An 18,809-nucleotide genomic window follows, 5' to 3' on the forward strand; every position below is an offset into this window, starting at 1 on the left:
TGCTGTTGTGGGGGGGGGGGGGGGGGGGGAGGAGGCAAGCGAAGAAGATCTCTTTAAAGCCACACGCTTTCTGTATCTATCATCAGGGCAGCGCAGAGACGGATGAACTGGTTCAATCAAGATGGTGATAAGATGAGGAAAGCTGCCGACTCTGCAGCTCTCCAGGAGTGAGGCTTAGCTTAGCGCTGCCCATGGGGTTGGAATGGAGAGAGCGTGGAGCGTCCCCACCAAGTGATTTTTGTGTGTGTGTGTTTTGTGTGAGTGGTTTCCAGCACGGGGTCCTAATCACTGCACAAACTCTATCACTGAACTGCTAGAGAGATGAATAGCAAGCTTGTGTATGTGTTTGCTGTGGGTAAAGGGGAGCTCTGGGGATTGCCTGTCCAGCTAGAGGTCAAACCACATCTCCAGAGATCAATAAAGATGTGTAATGTTTCCAGGGCCTAATTGGAGATCCACTGCAGCTATTTATACAGCTTAACACACACAAACTATTAAAAGATTCACTTTTATCCAAAGCACATGAAGTTAGCAGGTGGATTAAACACATTTATGCATAGAAGCATTACCAATAAACCTGTGCTGCAACAAAGTCCAGCAGAGCAGCACTTCGCTAACACTAAAGTATTACAACCCTTAATTCTGTGTTGTGTTTGTAAGAGCTGGGATAAAGTATTTGTTTTCAGTATATGTAAATCTGTCCTTTTAGGAATAGATTTACATATTTAGTTCACTCAAAATGCATTTGTCTTTTTTTGTTCTCCTGCACAACCATCATCCCCGCTTCTATCTTTGTCTCGTGGGAATCTCACCGATAAGTGCCTCAAAGCAGTTGGCCATGGCGTGTCGCAGGTCCGACTCCCGGCACAGATCCGGTCCGTGAGCGTAGAGCATGAAGCGATCTAACTCCAGTTTCTGTCAAAGACAAACACATTCATATCAGTGTGCTGCCACTGAAACCTTGGTAATAGTCTTTTGAAAAAGTAATAGCATTTTTTTTTTTTTGGTATTGCACATTTTCATAGGCTCTCAATGGAAAACAAGGGAAAAAAGGGGCCAAAAAACTCGAGGGAAATGAAAAAGATTGCCTGCCCTTGCTGGAAAAGGTTCTACTTCATGGCACTGACAGATGTGCCCATGTGTTGTCCAGCTGTGGCATGATGCACTAAACCGGCACAGGAGGAAAGTGTTCACACACGTGCGCGCATGCACACACAAAATTGCACTGGCACACACACACACAGACAGACACGCACACACACACACACACACACACACACACACTAGATAATCCCAAGATAAATTGTGAAATTGTACAGTGGTGACCTTCATTCTCTGAAATGTAGTGAGTTCTTTCACTGGTAAACCACTTTTTACAATAACATACATTAGTTCTATAAATATGCATAACAGGGAAATGGCTGACCCTCCACATCAAAGAGACATGAAGAACTGACATTGAATTTATTATACTATAACAAGCTTATAAATATGTATTATTATTATTATAACAATGTCCTATTTATCTCTGGTACTATGTTACCTCATATATAACATACACATGCAGCCTCTGTGCATGGCTATATTTTATGTACAAATATATTCAATGTACAGTTAATTTTATAATAATCTATATAAGATAGACAATATTACATTGAACACAATATTACCTACTTGCACTACTAATGTACAGTATATCACTGAGTTCTATCACTGTACAGTGTATATTTAATAAATATCAGAGTTAAAGTATGGTCTTAATTTTTAGTTTTGTCTCTATTCCCAGACTTTATTTTGTTCTACTTGTTTATTATTATTTATGGCTTTTTATTGGATCGTGTGTCTTTCCTACAACACCTCCTCGAGTGTCCTTATGTCATTTGTTTTGTGATTTATGTGCTTTAGCAGTTGTAACACTGTAATTTCCCAGTGGGGTTAATAAAGTGCTCTTTTTTATCCTTTTTCTTCTTCTTTTTAAATTCTACTTTCCAGAGTTCTCCATCTTTTATATGTGTTTGGGTTTTTGGGGGATTCCTTGTAATAGAGCTCTGGTTGATCCAGGAACAATTGCTCATGTGGGCCAGTAAAGCCCATTGAGACAGTTTATGCCATAACTGGGCTGTACAAATACACTTTCCTTGTGACCAGAGGGTCACTGGAACAAGATTGCTTGCTTTGTAAATATGTGATAACAAACTGAATGAGAAACTATTGCCTAATTGACCCTACAACTACAAACCAAGCTACCCTTGAACAAGGAAGCAAACTTCCAGCGGAGCCAGACAACTCAGCTGGCGTACTTTGGTGAAAACTTGGTGAAGCAGGACATCACATAAAGAAGTAAAAATAATAATTATATTCATAACAAAATGCTTAGTTTGCATTTCATGTAAATAAGTATAGTGAGGTGTGGGACTGTGGGTCAGTCAAACTTTCTGCAACTATTTCCCTGAGCCAAGTCAAAAGTAGCCCAACTTGACTTTACTGGCAGTGCACCACAGACGAATACCCGGCAAAAAACAGTCAGGGTTCTATTTAATTATGGCTGATAACTGCTGGTGGTATCCCACCCCCCGTGATTGCACACACAAATTAAATCACAATTCATAAATACTCCAACTCAGAGGGAACCCGTTCTTACTTTTAAGCCTTCCAAGTGAAGTGGCGGATTGTGCCGTTGCTCGCCGAAGATATTTTTTGAAAGATAATTGCGAGTGTTCTTGAGCAGACGGCTTTAGAGGAGCCTGGTAAACAACTTGGCAACGTTGAACACTGTATCACACTCACTTTACCGCGAGCGGCAAATTGAAACAAGCCAAACTGCTACACAGCACTAATGCAGATTCGGGCGGCTGCATCTTTGTATTCAGCAGGGAGTAACATGAAAGATTGAAGTTTTTAATTGCTTTCTCCACATCACGGGACGATTATTGTTGTGTTCTTTACAAACGTGCCAGTGAGTGAGGCTTGGCTGTACAACGCTGCCAGTGAGAGAGTAGAGTAAGGAAGCAAGGGGGCCTAGCGATAACAGGAACTGGAGAGTGTTTCAGGAAGACCTCTAGGGGCCCACAGGGACCCCAGACACACTATTCTAGTCCTCCAAAACAACAACCTTTTAACTCCAATTACAAACCTGAGGGGGCAAAAAAAGGGGTAGGGATGACAGAAAGACAAAATTATTGTTTTCCCCAGTGCCCCCTTAGAAAGAGGCAAAGTCATAAAGGCAAGATAGAAAACAATAACACTGCCTCAAACAGGTTCTCCTGTCACTTCACACACCTTTCACTGTTTCAACGTGCAGAAGTAGGACTTGTTATGAGTTGGAGGAGGCGAATTTACCTTGGCTAGCATGGCTAAGTGCTGGTTCTGTACAATGGCTGTTCTGTAGGTGGCAAGGCCGCCCTCCTCCAAACTAGGGAAAAGGTAGTACAAGTGGACACTGCGGACAGAGAAATAACAGATTAGGGCAGCTGAAGAATAAGTCACTGGATCTCAGATTTCATGTTGTATTTAGTGATTAAGGCACTGAAAAAATATGGAATATTTCCAACTAAAAATGTCTACACACCAACAGTGGAAGAGAAATACGGCCATCACAAAATCTACAGAAAGTTACTCCTCAGACCAACGCAAATGAGTGTGTGTAATGAAAAAAAGTGAGTGTACGTTCTAAAATGTACAGACAGATGACATTCGCATCCTGCATTTACCCAAAATTTCAAGACCACCTAATTAATTTTCTAGAGATTTCCAGCCTTTCCAGGTCTGTGTTGGAACCCAGAAATGGCCGCAGACGCTTCAGTAGTTCCACAGCTGGGTTCTGGGCGAGCAGGTTCCATTTTCATTACGGTCCAGCGTCTCTCTAACCACAGCGTATCATTTGATTTCATTTGAATTAAAACAGGCCATTTAATTCAGTCATTTCTAATCAATGCAAAGAGAGGAAAGCAGGTGGCGTTCTGTTTTCCAAATTCACGAGAGGTCTATTTGTCAGGGTATTGTGATCTTAGTGTGAAAACAAAGCTCTTGGAATTAATAAAAACCACTTAGCGTAATGAAAAATAATTAGACCAGAGACACTTTGTTTGCTGGCAAAAATGTCAGTCACAGAGACTGGCTTACCGGTCTACGTAGCATTCTTCAGGTACAAAAAACTGCGGTCAGCTTTTCAGTCAGAATGGCACAAGAAAAAGTTGATCCACAGACGCACAGAAAATGGCCTTCAAGAATGTTCTTCATAATGCAGTGAACTATTGACCCCGGTACATCAAAGGGTCATTATGTGAACAAAAAAAACTGTGGCTGCAGCCAGTTATTCTGAAGCTCATCTGTAAACCATTTCTCATGTGCTTCTCCTCACATGCTCCGCAGCAGTGATGGTTAAATCCAGAAACACAAGTGACGTTTACTTGACCCTGCAGTCATCTTTATGCACTTAGTAATAATTATTAAAGATGAGAACCTAATTTAAAAAAAAAAAACTTACCTGGACATCAATAATTCCCTCTTGTGAACCATTAACTTTTCAGGAAGGAGTATCACAAATATTGCAAGAGGAATTATGTTTTTTACATCATCTGCTGACCCCCCTCTGTTCAACACTAACTCCCTGCGGTGGGGCTATTCAAATGAGCAAAATATTCTGTTGGCTGGACAGCAGAGGCACAGATAACCTCCAAGGGCAGTGAGCACTGGAGGTGCACAAGGCAGTTGGCTGGATCTGCTGTACCCATTTAACTGGACAAGAGGCTGATAAATAATTCAGAGGGCCAGAGCGTAGGCCAAGCATGTCTCGTCAGACGCTAACAATCAAAAGAAGGAAGGCAGAGGAAGGGGGAGGGAGAGCGGCAAAAACATGCCCAGAGATATCCAGAGAAACAGAGGCTAACCACCTTCTTTGTAACACTGTTCTTGCTGCATAAGGAGCTGAAGCAGTGTCCCGTGTAACCCAGTGTCAGTTCCTATTAAGGTTTAATCCTGCTCCTGAATGTTCACTGTTGTGGAAGTATTAGCACCAAGGGTTACGAATTATATTTTGGGAGTAGAAGTTATTCTGTTGGGAAATGGAAGTCAGATAAAAATCTATTCTTCCTTTTGGCTACCTGTGTGGGGATGAGTGCTACATACTGTGGCAAGACAGAAAGCCCTTTTCTTATATTTTCTTCTTGTAATATCCACTCAGAGAAGGGGGTAGAGGTACAGTGGGTAGCTGGGCATTGCACTGCTAGGTAGTGTGTGAGATTAATAATAGCTACATATAATTAGCACTGTGCTTAGGTAAGTGCCACGCAGCAATGTCCGTACTCACCCGGGAGTCAATAACACAGTCAGCATTACAGACAGCAATTCCAGACGGCTAATTGCAAGTTGTCATGGAGAATTTTAGGCCGTTAAAAAGGGGGTAGGGGGGGAAAAAAATTACATCTCAGTTCCAATTACCAGTACATCACTGTCTTAAATGAGTCGAAAGTATGGAAAGGAGCGTGGTTGTGACTGACATGGATAGATGTAGACAATGAGGGAGAGGGAGAAATGAAGTGAGAGGGTGAGGAAAGGAACGGGAGGAAAAAAAGAAAGGCTGATAGTGTAGTAGTCAGCTTCAATTAGCAGTCGTGTCTATCAAAGATGCGTGAGCGCTTTCTCACCTGGTGAGGAACTCGACAACAGCATCACCCAGGAACTCAAGTCTCTCGTTGTGATTGATCCTAGGGGTGGGGAGGAGACGGGAGGAAAGGTGGTGATGTGAGGACAGTTGAAGAAGTAGCGAGAACAACAGACTATAGGTACACTCTCACACAGCCGCTCGCCTGATCAGCGCTCTGAGAATAACAGCAGCTCCCATTCAATAATAAGAAGTAGTTGCCCTTAAAATGAGCTCATTTCATTTCCCCTGAGATATCCCTTCTTTTCACAGTTAAAGTTAATTTTCTTGTCAGCAGGCCTGCCGGGTATATTAATCACAAGGATCGTCCCTTTGATTGCCCCTGTGGTCAGTGATAGCATGACCAGATATGTGCCCGCAGGCAGCCTACCTGGAAGGGGAGGGGTCATCCTGCCCCAGACGAGACATGATGTTAATCAATGTGTTGATTCCTGAAAAGAAATCCAAGGGGGAGAGGTGAGGGACGATAATAGACAGAGTGGTCATTTTACAGCAAGAAAAGAAACAAGACAGGGAGAGAGCCGGATACAAAGGCAACAATTACCCACCCTTTTTCCTCATGTACATGTGGTGGACCTTCCTGTCTCCGTACTTAGGCTGGCGGATGCCACAGTTGGAAAGGGAGTTGCGGGCGTGATCAGGATTCATGCCGAAGTTGAGGTGGTGACTGGGGTGAGTCATGGCAAGCTGGACATGAGAATAGGGGAGTTAGGAGTAATGGAATGATTTTCAACCACAGGACCATTTTCATGAACCCAAGAATCTTTTTAGGAAGTCGGGAACTTTAACTTTGTTTGAGTTGGAGGAAGCAGAGTCTCAATTTACTGTAGTTCATGTGCTATATTTCCTGCCCTCAAACAATCAATGCTCCTGGGGCAGTACTTTCGAAACTATTGTGTAGAGTTTTCAGGAATGACCTGATTAGCTTCGGAGACACCTCACACTTTTCTGACGTGGGATTAAGGAGCATACCATTTTTGCAACTTTCCTAAACCGACAATCCAACATGTTTATGTCAACAACCAGGTGCAACACTATGAGTTCCTTCCAAGACAGATTGACTGAAAATATGTGCAGTTATGTTCATATTTAAATAATAATGTGTCTCCCCCCTCTTTATGACAGCTACTATAAACACTTTTGATTGACAACACATTGTACAAACCAGTGCTCTTCAAGCAATACCTGACCTATAGGTGACAAGCTGAGCCAGCTGAGCTACCACAGTTTAGTTTAGGGTTTTGGATATGTGGGTTACTTTAAAAAAATAAATAAATAGCAAATGTTATTTCTGATTCATTCAAAAGTAAAAAAGTGACAGACGAAAACTTTTTGTTTTACACAGACAGGCATCTTGCCTGTAGGGGTGCAACAACTAATCGACGTAGAAATCGACAAAAATCGATCTCGTTGGCAACAAATTTAATAATCAAATTTAAAAACACCGCTCTGTGGATGATGAAGACTCGTCTCAGTAAACTAGTGAGCGAGCTAGCTTCCCATTAAAGCCGTGTTATTTCACGCTATGAGCTGTAACATTTTCTATACAGTTTGCTTTGGACAATTTGATTGGTTTTTAATGGCGCTGAGAGTAGCACATTTATTATACACAACGCCGGCGTTCACATTGCAGATGTGCCCTGACTTTACAATCATAAACGATGCATTGCTCATGGTGACGTTCCCAGCTGGAGGACGTGCTGCTGCCGAGTGCGCAAGATTAGACAACACCGGACAATTTCATACTTTATAAAGAAGAGAAATAGGTTCTCCTGTCAATGCGTATGGCGGCAAACTCCCTTAAAAAAAAAAAAAGAAAAATTCAGAGTTTTGTGAGTTGTTGAGTTATGGGAAAATATATAAAATGTTGTCTACAATAAAATCGTTAAATAATAATTATAGTAATTATTGACCCTCCTGTAAATTCGGCAAATGTAATGCATGACGTTATTCCTTTCTTTGTGTATGGTGTCAGTTTGTCCTGGTGTGTTGCAGCACTGGCGTGTAAACTGCTCAGTCAGTAAACAGCAGATCAGCTGCTGAGATCAGGACTTGATTTCAGAGGAACCTTCTGTTGCTGCAGCAGAAACGTTCATTAAAAGATGCATTTTTGAAAGCAGTATTTATTTTATTGTTGTGACTGTATATTAACAAGTTTAATTTTAAAGCTGATAGCTAAATAAGACGCATTGTGTAATTTTGTAATTCATAAGTCTTTTATTCGTTTCAATAATCGATAGATTAATCGACTATCAAAATAGTCGTTAGTTGCGGCCCTACTTACCTGTGGCACATTTAGTCTCTCATTCCATCCCTGCACATCACACTTTCAAGCATCCACTCAAACATCAAATTCGCAGAGCAGTAAATTACAAAGAAGATGCAATGAGACTGTGTTGTTGTCTTATCCTGTGCATAAAACTGTGACTAACAAAAAGCAACTCATTTATATTATCAGTCTAATTTGCCTTATCTTCCCGGTTCTTCCGATGTAGTCAAACAGAAATGCACCACAGAGGCCTTTAGCTCTTTCTAGTTTCTAGGGCTCCGTAGTTCCTGGGACTGTGTTCCAGGTCACAAAGGATCAATCATGTACACAGTGAAAAAAAAAATCATAACTGACATTATTTAGACATCAACAGCATGGCTCAACACCAGGCCCTGTGAAAACTCTCCACAGAGCATGATCCGTTCCACCTCCTCTTTCAGCTAATAACTAATTACAAACGGTAACACTGGTCAATGCAAATCAGTCTAATAATGTTGGATCAGCAATCGCTCGAAGGAAAAGTGGAGAGATAGCTGAGGTTAGGTGAGCCCTGAAAGGGAGAGCGAGTGTCCCTTGTGCCTCTTTGTCACGGTGAAGTTGCTTGTATGAAAATTAATGACTTAAACTTTCAAACCTGTAAAGAGAGGCAAAAGCGGGAGTTTAAGGTAAAATAACCCTGAAGGAAATGCATTAGTCGACAGTCAGCTTTGTTTGAAAAAGAGGACAAAAACTGCTGTGCCTAGAAAGACTGCCGCAGCTGAACAACTCAAACGCGCTGAGGGAAGAAAAAGATAGGGCTCAGTAGGATATGTCAAGCCTTTATCAATCTTACATTAGGAGAATGTTAATCTCAGCCCAAAAAAATAAAAAAACTCCAACTACTCTCCCCCCTGGGCTTGCTTTTCAAAATGCTTGTCTCCTTTCAGCCAACTTCAAATCAATTTCAAGCTCCAATGAGATATATATGTAAAACGTTAACAGAGAGGTTTCAATATTTATAGTTGCTCAAGAGGCCTTCAGCTTTGTACCCTTGAACACAGATGACAAATTCAACAGCAATTGTATTTTTTTCTGTGGTTAAGAGGAACAGTGTTGTTTTGTGGGAGAAAAAAAAAAGCTAGTTATTTGACATGACACAAGCAGAAATCTAGCAATTCTCAGCGCCGTGTTGACAGTTTGATAAAAAAATATAAATAAAAACAACAACAACAACCACCACGTCTACTTCCAATTTCAACTTTCCCCATTGTGTGGTGTCAGACATAAGTCAATGACTGCCTACTACACAGCCTGAACTACAGAGTTGGGTACTCTAAAGGAAATGCATCAAGCAAAATACATCAGTTATTCTGTAAACACTGCAGGTCCTTCACAGTTAAGGACAACATCCAACAACAGTATTGGCTTTTAAGCTGAATCTGTGGAGAGGATTGACGTCTGCAACTGTTCCTGTCAACATAATGACTGCGTAAAGTATTTGAGGGATTTGGATTTAGTGATCACTGCCTCAGCTGCTGCTCAACTGCCTTTGGCTAAACGGGAATGAACATCATCGCTCAGCGGAGAGCAGCAGACTTGACTGGAAAGAGTGTTGTTGCACCCGCATGCAGGGAAAATTATGGGCAAGCTGCCGGCTTGGCAAACAGGACTCAACAATGTCATTACCGTGTACTGCATTATTTAATATAGTACACAGGTAAATATGGATTCAGGGGTAAAAAGAAAAAAAACTGAGGGAACAGACTAGGATCACTTGAAATACTCCTCTGCATCGTGATGTAAATTAGTTGTTTACTTGTAATAAAATGTAGCTTTTTAAAAATCTTCTTTGCATTGCCCTCAACTTGGCATTGCCTTCGCAAAAAAAGTTCCAGACTGGAGACTGTTGATGATGATGACAACAAAATGAAGCAAGCTGAAAAAAGTCGCACTAATCTTAACCTTTTAATTTATTTTTTTTTAATAATACACACCTAGCAAAGGCATCTATCTGCAACCTTTCTGCTCGTCGCAATCATCGCTCTTTATCACAGTGAATAAAAGAACAGCCATTGCACGGCAGTGGTCTTAGTAGTGAGTCAAGGCAAACCTTCCCACTTTCACTCTATATATTACAAAAAGAATGAAAGAAAGTAGAAACAGTTACTGTGGGAAGTATAATTGAAACACAATATGGCTAGGTATCTACAGCAGGACTATCATTAACCTCTTGCGTCAAATAACAATCCATCTTAACCTCTGGCTTCAGGTTTCTCGGGGTTTAGCCTTGGGTTTTGATAAAAGATTGTTATCCGTTGGGTCCATGCCTGCATCCACAACACACGTTTATTAATGTGTGCCCACTCTGTGCCTTCCACTATTACACATAACATTCATAGCTTTTTATTTTGGTAACAAGGAATTTCAAATATTTGTTCAGAAATACAAGAAAATATTCCAAGCCTGTAAAAAAAATATCCAGGCCAGTGTAACTTGAAACAGACTGACACCTCAATCACATGGCTGGGCATGCGTCGCCATGAATAACAAAACAAATAAAATACACCGGTACTCTGTCCACAGAGTCACAGCCACATTCACGGGGGCATGTAAACAAAAGCATGCAATATCAGAGCTGGGGCAGAGGACTTGTACAGTTAAATTATTGAGATCCTCAGTGATGCCTCTCATTCTGTCAGCATGGGTCAAAAGTGAGGAATGGGGATGAATCAACAGGGGGTGGGTAGGATTATGAGGGTCTGGTGGATGTGGCGATGCGGGAGCATGTGGCGACTATGAACACATGTCTCTCCAACCCCGCCCCCCACAAGTTTTAAATGTTAAATGTTTAACAGGGAGGCTCTCTGAAGAGAAGCTTCAAAGGGCCGTGGCTCCACTGGAGCCAGGCGAGGGGGAAGTGCAGAGGCTCCCACTCGCAGGCTGGGTTTTTGTCAGTTGCTTCATGGCAGGTTCACACTGTACTGCAATAACAGGTATGTTGATGCACAGATAATCAAAATGATACTTTCATGGCTTTACTGACTCAGTATAATATAGTGATTATGCATTCACGACATATGCACACCTTGCAATTTTGATTCACTGATAGCTTTCATTAAAACATTACAGAGGCTGAGCTGGAAACAAGCATTGATTCTGTGCAGACCCACCCAACCCTCTGGTTTCCCAGATGATCAGCTGCTTTCATCTCTTCTAAGGAAAATATGAAAAAAGGGAAATAAATTTTCATTCCTTTAATGGGAGTACAGCTCATTACTCTTCATAGCTAGAACAAAAATTCACATGAAATACCGAAGTGTCCCAAACCAAGAATGACCACCCAAGTTCTGTTCCTCTCTATAAATACCCCTTTAAATATAAGCCTCACTAGGAGTGTGTTCAAAGTATCACTTTCAAAACATGTCAGACTAGTTTATACCATGCTTTGTTTGACTATTAATAATTTAGGTATAGTTTTTTTTTTTGTAACTTAACAATTATGGATCTTTCATTGTTTTGGCCATCCCTATTTTCAACCACAGTCTTTCTGTTCGTAACACAAAGTTGCAGAGGATTATTTGACTAGGGACTCCAGGGAAAATGTTCCAGCGTGGCCATGCTCAGCCCAGTGCTCCGTGGTATCCCTACAGTTGGTAATTGCCAGTCACCCTGGGAAAGTCCTCAACCCAGACCCTATGCTACTTCTTTTCAGCCAGAGCCTGATTGGATTTACAGGAGTTACAAAGAACTCCAATAGTGATCAGAATGTCATGGCAATTAATCAAAATGTTCATAGAAATCTCTCAATCATGTCAGCCATTCATAAAGCATAAGCCAGTATTTGTTTAAAATACTCATGGCTTCTCTATAGCTAAATATACAGTACTACTTTTGTATCAGCAAAAGCAAAAATCTGCTCTAAACTGCAAGACGCACATTTAGCAGTTTATTAAGACTTAAAGTGGAGAACTTTAAACAGTGTGATAACACCCATACTGTGGTTTGAAAATGTCTTTATTCACCCCTACATTATATACAGCCTTGTGTGTATGTGTCGAAGCACAGTTTATAATGGTACCAGATTCTCTCACTTTAGAAATGAATAGACTGCCACTGGAAAACATTCAACTCATTAAATGATCATCCTATCAGAGTGGAGGCAAATAGAAGGTGATGGCTGATCGGAAATAAGTTCTGACTCGGAGAGGGCTGTTTGAACAAGCACCATTGCACTCCTGCAGCCGTTCTGTCCAAACCCATCTAGGCAGACAGTGTGTGTGTTGTGGGACATTAAGCCACTGATGTGTGTGTGCGGTAGATGAGGAAGGTGCTGTAAGCTCAGCAGTGATGGCTCCCTACTTGGACAATTTCTGTCCCAGCAGTGGTGAACTGCTGACAGCCCTGGCTTTGTCCCCCCCCACCCCCACCCCACACACACACACACACACAAAGAGCGATGGTTAACACCTCAGTGGGTAGAACTGTGATGCGGACAGACAGGCAGCGCGCACTGCAGAGGCCTGTATGTGACTTGTTATGATCACACACAGATTGTTTCTTCTTTTGTTTGTTTGTCTTTTTGGAAGATGAAAGAATTGACAGAGAGAGAGGGAGGGACAAAGCCATTAACTTCTCCCTAAGAGACCGAGATGTCAAGCTGAAACGGACGCCTCCTTGATGAAAGGGCCGCAGCTTGTCGGCCGCCGGCTGGCCTTGCAGCAGGTCAGTGTTTCCCTTTTAGCGCTCGTAATGACAGGTCATCATTATACAAACAACAAGAAGGCCAATCATCGATCGATTCGTGCAAATCCCCACACATAAACACACCCAGCACACTGAGCAGCCATGCACACAGAGCCTTGAGCAAATCTTAATGCATCCTTCCCCTTTTTAACTATGAATAGCCTTCAACTCATTGATTTCTAATGTATCAGGTTATGACAGCTCTTCAATATAACTGAAGGCAGCCGTGGGGCTTACTCTGAGAGCACACAGCTTGAGGCTGCAGACCTGAGAGGGGAGAGCTGGCATTATGGAGGAGGCTGTTGTTGTCCTGACTACTGTCACTGCAACTCACAGCAGACCTGGGATGCTCGCTGCAGAGATATGACTCAGGCCAGTGTGTGGGTTACCTTAGCTGACTCCTGAGCCCCTCTTTCCACCTGAACTCTCCCTGCAGAGGTGGAATGGGCACAATAATGAGGCAAACGCCGTCTCCCTGGATCTCTGTGCACAAGAAGCCCCTGCACAAAATGTTTACTTTTTATCTGGCCGGCTGTAGACTGCGCCCTGCCTAAAAGAACTGCGGGGATATGCCTACCCTTATCCATCCTGTTAGTTATCAACTATGCCAGCCTTTAAATAATGCAGCTAAGGTTGAGGCATAGAGTCACATCACTTTGCAAGTAAACAGCTGTCATGACTGTGCCTTACCTGAAGGAGGCAGCGCTCCTTGAAGACGTAGCCAATGAGCTTATCCAGGTGCATCAGACACTGGTGGTACCGGATATGATGGGTGAGAACAGGCAGCATCATGGCATGCTGTGGAGGACAGAGAGAATTGGCAAAAATGGCAGGAGGGAAGGCAGCATAGGAAGAACAAAATGGAAAGGGAAAGAAATGGGAAGAGATAGAGCATGAGGATTATATATATATATATATATGAAAGAACAGAGAGGAGAGTGTGTTTTGAGAGAAAGTGTGATGAAGAGATTGTGAGAAAGAATGGGAGAGAGTTGATAGAGGGAACAGGGAGGGAGAAATCAATCAACCAGTCATTATTTATTAAGTGGTGCTCTGCAACAGAGAGATGAAATAATCAAAAACCCAATCGCTGCACTGTGAGATGGAATGAGAGGAGGGAAATTCACATTTGGACCGGACAGTCAAATCGAAGGCCATTTCGACATGTTGACACACTTACATTTGGACAAACACTGACAGCCCACTCTGACCCTCATACAATAAAACGAAAAGTTTGAGTACAACAAAGTGAAAGGAAAGTGAAAAGGAAAGTTACTTGGAACTGACAACTGTGCATATCAGCGAGGTAAACGTGACACGGAAAGTGAAACTGAAAGCAGAAAAGAAAACAGTCAGCGGTCAGCAAATGAGTCCCTTAGTCAGAGAGCCAATCTACAGAATCATTAGAGGAGGCTTATCAAGTCCGCCAGTCGGAGTGGCTGAGAAACTGTAGCAGAGGCTCGTGTACACACATTAACCCCGTGCCACCACATGAGAGAGGAGGGACCCACGCATGCTTTAATTAGTGCTACTGGGGAGGGTGAGCCCAAGGCCCGGCAGCTACAAGCAGTGCTGCCACGTAGCCCTGGGGCCATCACAGGGGCCGTGGTGACACACTCCCCAGGCCTTGTTAAGCAGCCAATTAACAAAGCCAGGCCCTGGCCGTGTCTACAGCTCCTGACCTGTTCTGATGACTGCCGGAGTGACTGAGTATATGTGTGTGTAGAAAGGCGGGGTGGGGGCTTGTTAGAGTTGATACTCAGGTAATTAAAAGGTGGGAAATTTCTAATTTACTGTCACGGATGACGTTTGGGCATTCTGGACAGAGTCCAACTGGACCAGCGGCCTGAATTTTCTTTTCCCCTGGCTGAAATATGACACGCATGAATTTTAAATTGCACTTTAACTCAATTTATCATAATTTTATTACTGGAATAAAAATATAAAATAGTTCACATTCACATCTTATTTTCTGTTTAATCACATCACTTCCTACCTACCTACTCGCCACCGATACAAATGTAGATAGCTGTATTCATCCATGCTCTGGCTTGATTATGTGACATATCAGTAGGTGGATTAATGTTTATATTAGATGATAAATAAATAAATGTGGCACACTGCTGCAGTGAATAAAGACCCACCCACACTTATTTTCTCTGTTGTAGAAAAAAAACAACTTTAAATATTTTTGACTGCTTTCACATGGATGTGATCAGGGACACGATTCAAAGGCAGGAAGACAAAGCCGAAAACAGCAATGAATCAAAAAAATAAATATAGAAACATAAAATAACAAAAATAGTGATGAATAAATAAATCCCATTCCTGCCTTCAATCTGTAGCCTGGTCCTTGACAGAGCCTTTTAAGCGAAACAACCTTGGTGTAGCTGAGCAATGTCAATAATGAGGGGGTTGATTTTGTTCTGAATAGAGCGCCTGCTTTTAGAATCAAGAATCTATGGGTCAGTTTTGCCGTTATCTCTTGACTGTGTCACACGCTGTGCAGAGTGTACCACCGCAGTTCGAACTGAAATTATTCATGAACCAATTAGTCGTAGCAGTACAGCTTGAAGCAAATATAATTGGGCAGCAATTATGGATCGGATCCTTCTTTGCTAGACCTTGCTGTAAGAGAGGTCTGGTTTGTGAGGCTAGAACTTTCTGTCATTCCTCTCCAAATGTGAGCATGAGTATCAGCTGTAGGCTATCCTCGCCGCATACAGACAGGAGATGTGTTCGGAGAAAGAGATGTGCAACGCTGATGGCAATTATTCCCTAGCAGACAATATTGCAATAGACTTATAAAATAAAGCGTAGTAGTCCATTTCATTACACTCACACATCCGTGAATACAGCTCTGTATGTTTAAGTGGGCACAGCATGCCACTAACACATTCAGGGTTATGACTCAAATCTCATTAAGGCTGTCCAAGCAAAATCGTATGCACGCAGAGGGCTGTAAGCTGCATATGTTGTCCCACTTCCCCGAGATGGAGATAACATACAGCCCGTGTGGAGATAAAATCCCATCCTGGTTTATTTTGCTGCTAACAAGTGCATAAAGGGAGATAACGGTACATGTGCTCTTGCCATACAGAGGGATGGTGAAAATAAAATGTCAGATCTGACACATTATTTAATGAAGGGTATGGTTGCTGAGGCTCTGTGGTAGTCCACTTTCCTTACACACATTTTGACACTTGAATGGAGAAGTGATGCAATATGTGGAAAGATCAGAAGCAAAGTTTCTGTGGCTGTTTTGAGCATTGGTCTGTGTCCGTCTCACTGCGGTGTATTACAAATTGGGTCTTCTTTTTACATAGTTGTGGCCATCAGTTAATGTATTCACCTTGTTAATAGTAAGGTTATTGACAAGCAGTTTAGCAAGATAATCTAAACCTCCTTTCCCAAAATGTCAGTAATAATCCCTCATTGCAGAGGAAAACGCACACAGCAAGTTAAAGTTAAACCAAGATCATTGTTTACTATCTGTAAACAGACAATCAGGGTAATTATTGTTTGTCTCAGTGCTTCACCTGGTGAGTAGAATGCTATTACCACCGATAGGAAATATGGTCAAAGCTATAATAATAAGTTGTAATAAGGTGGAACTGTCCATTAAATATGCACCACTAAGCAATCGGCTGCAATACATTTGCACTGAGTCCGTTTTTTCGAATTGATTTTAATGTTTTATTGATACCGTCTAGGGCTGATCGTGGTCTGGCTGCTATTTTGTTTAGATTGCTGAGACTCTGAACCAATAGATGCCACGTTCAGTCTTAATAGTTGTACTAAAGTACAGATTGGTGTCAACAGGTGAGGTCGGAGAACCCAACCTCTCTAATAGTCTTTGAAGAGCTTATCTGATAATGAATTCATTGTTTTTCATCAAAAATGCTCAACACTCTCTGGCTTCAGCTTCTCAAATGTGAGAATTTGGTCATTTCTTTGTTTTTTAACAAGTGTAAGTTAAATATCTGTATTTGTTACTTTAAGGCTGTGGGAACTTGAGAGGAATTTCAGTTTTATGACAAAAAAAATTAACTGATAATGAAACTAATCTAACTAAACTAAATTTCTTTATGTCCCGCCACACTTAAATTGCTCTTGAAAACCTACTTTTATGTTTTTGAAAGAGTTTTATCACCCTAATTGTTTGTACTTCTATTGATGATAAACCATTTCAGTTTTCTGACTTAACTTACTGTTAATGTTAAGGCTTCTCCATCTGTATTGCATTTGTCTTTAATGATTTTATGAATATTTTAAAGCACGTTGTAACACTGTTAAGGTTCATGGTAAGTATTTGTTATGTAAATATCAAACTGTGTGCTTTTGTGTTGACAATGAGCACATGTAATATCTGTGTGTATGAACATCTGAATGTGTGTGATTCGTCTTCACATGTTGCACAGATTATGTACTGCTGCATGTATGCAGTTGTCAGTGTGCATGCATACAGCTGATGGGTGTTACCTGACAGACGTCGGAGCGGATGCCAGTCTTCCAGAAGCCCTGACTGCTGAGCTCCACTGTCACCTCACGGCGCATAGTGTTCTTCTGACGGATCTTCTGAAGAGCTTCCTGCCAAACAACCAGCCAGTCAATTATTGATCCGCTGGAGCACAGCCTACGGGGACAGCTCCCATCCTCAAAACCCCACCCCATCCTCACCCCCTCCCTTCTTTCATTCCTGCTCTCACAACAGAAAGGCTGGCACATGCAATAAACTGAAACCTCCATGGCATGACACATATACAGTACAACAGTGTACAGGGGCAACAGGGGATGTGACAGCTCTGCTGGTCCTGGCTAATTGAGGCACTGCAAAGGGTCAGCACTGCTGTGGGCGGTGGTGGCGGCGCTGGGTGTAGGAAGGCTGATACTGAGGATTCAGTCCCAGCAGCCAAGAGTCGAGGCACCTGCCTGCCCATTAGGACCACCACATGAGCCTAGAGGTACCTGCAGCAGCAGCGGCAGCAGCAGCAATCATTACAGATACATACATACACACACACACACACACACACACAGCATCATTTCAGCCCTACAGCAAATAACTGGAAATGCAGTCGGGGGGAGGCGAGTCTGAGACAAGCGGGTTCTACAAATAACAACCAAGATGGAAGATGTATTGACAGACTGCACCTCCTAAATGCGTGCGCATGAATGTGTTTGATTCAAGTGAGACGCTATCGACTCCGTCTGAGTTAGCCGTGATCTGCCTAAAATGGAACGCCAGGAATTTTTGACTCGCAGAGGAAATAAGAACAACAAAGGCATGAATAAATAATGGCATCCTACTTTGAACTGTGCATCAAAGTGAACACACTCTCCCACGCGCCACACATGCATCCGCAACCACACACACACACACACACACACACAACAAATCTTTCCATGGACAGCCAGCCACTGTATATGGAAAGCAGTAATCACATCGAAGTGCGAATGATATGTAAATATTTATTATGCAGGGCTTTCTACGGAGTCAGGGAATGGACTGAAGTAAAAAAAAAGTAAATAATTAACCAGGATGGGGAGGTAAGGGGACCAGCTTGCGGCTGGACAAACAGACAAGTCATGGAACATTTTACTTTTATCATCTCATCCTTCTGCTGGGAGGTATGTGGTTTGGATGAGGTCAAACACCAAAGACACTGTATGAAATTGACTACCTGTGGAAGACAAAGTGCAAATCTGTTGACTGTGTGCTCCCTTGCTTACTTGTGCTTTTGTAGGTTAATTCAGGGGACTCATCCGCATTACATTGTTCACATTGTCTGAGCAATCTAAGATGAAATTATTAGTAGTAGTTGTCGTTGTAGGTGGTCCAGCATAAGGTCTAAGGTCGATATTTATGGCAACCTCCGATGTTTTTGGCAACCTCCCTAACCTTTAGCCTTGGACTACGCTTATTTTTTACTAACATCTAGTACATTTGAATCTACTTATCTTAAGCTGCTTTGGACAAAAGGTGCCTGCCAATCGAAATGGTCCCATGACCGTAAAGGCTCCGCAAGTTGACAGATCGTGTGGTCCTGCACCTCCCAATGTTTGTGACCGGGCACCCACTGTGTGCGTGAGGCTTTTCCTTTCAAGATCGACCAGTTTCAAGGGTTTTTGTTTATTTGTTGTTTTTTTTCACTT

At 42.2% G+C, this 18,809-nt stretch overlaps 1 protein-coding gene across 6 annotated transcripts in view; it reads right to left on the reverse strand.

Annotated features, from left to right (window-relative positions):
• drosha (drosha ribonuclease III) overlaps nucleotides 1-18,809 on the reverse strand; it is an 88,337-nt gene that overhangs the window by 43,302 nt on the left and 26,226 nt on the right. For all 6 annotated transcript variants that reach the window (XM_046041028.1, XM_046040951.1, XM_046041204.1 and 3 more), the window contains 7 exons: nucleotides 17,136-17,243; nucleotides 13,344-13,451; nucleotides 6,211-6,349; nucleotides 6,033-6,093; nucleotides 5,646-5,705; nucleotides 3,340-3,439; nucleotides 813-915 (listed from right to left, as the gene is read on the reverse strand). In XM_046041028.1, the coding sequence (XP_045896984.1) occupies nucleotides 813-915; nucleotides 3,340-3,439; nucleotides 5,646-5,705; nucleotides 6,033-6,093; nucleotides 6,211-6,349; nucleotides 13,344-13,451; nucleotides 17,136-17,243 (679 nt within the window). The remainder of the gene's footprint in view (nucleotides 1-812; nucleotides 916-3,339; nucleotides 3,440-5,645; nucleotides 5,706-6,032; nucleotides 6,094-6,210; nucleotides 6,350-13,343; nucleotides 13,452-17,135; nucleotides 17,244-18,809) is intronic.

Source organism: Micropterus dolomieu, linkage group LG01, assembly GCF_021292245.1.
Source record: "Micropterus dolomieu isolate WLL.071019.BEF.003 ecotype Adirondacks linkage group LG01, ASM2129224v1, whole genome shotgun sequence".
Classification (NCBI taxonomy): Eukaryota; Metazoa; Chordata; class Actinopteri; order Centrarchiformes; family Centrarchidae; genus Micropterus; species Micropterus dolomieu.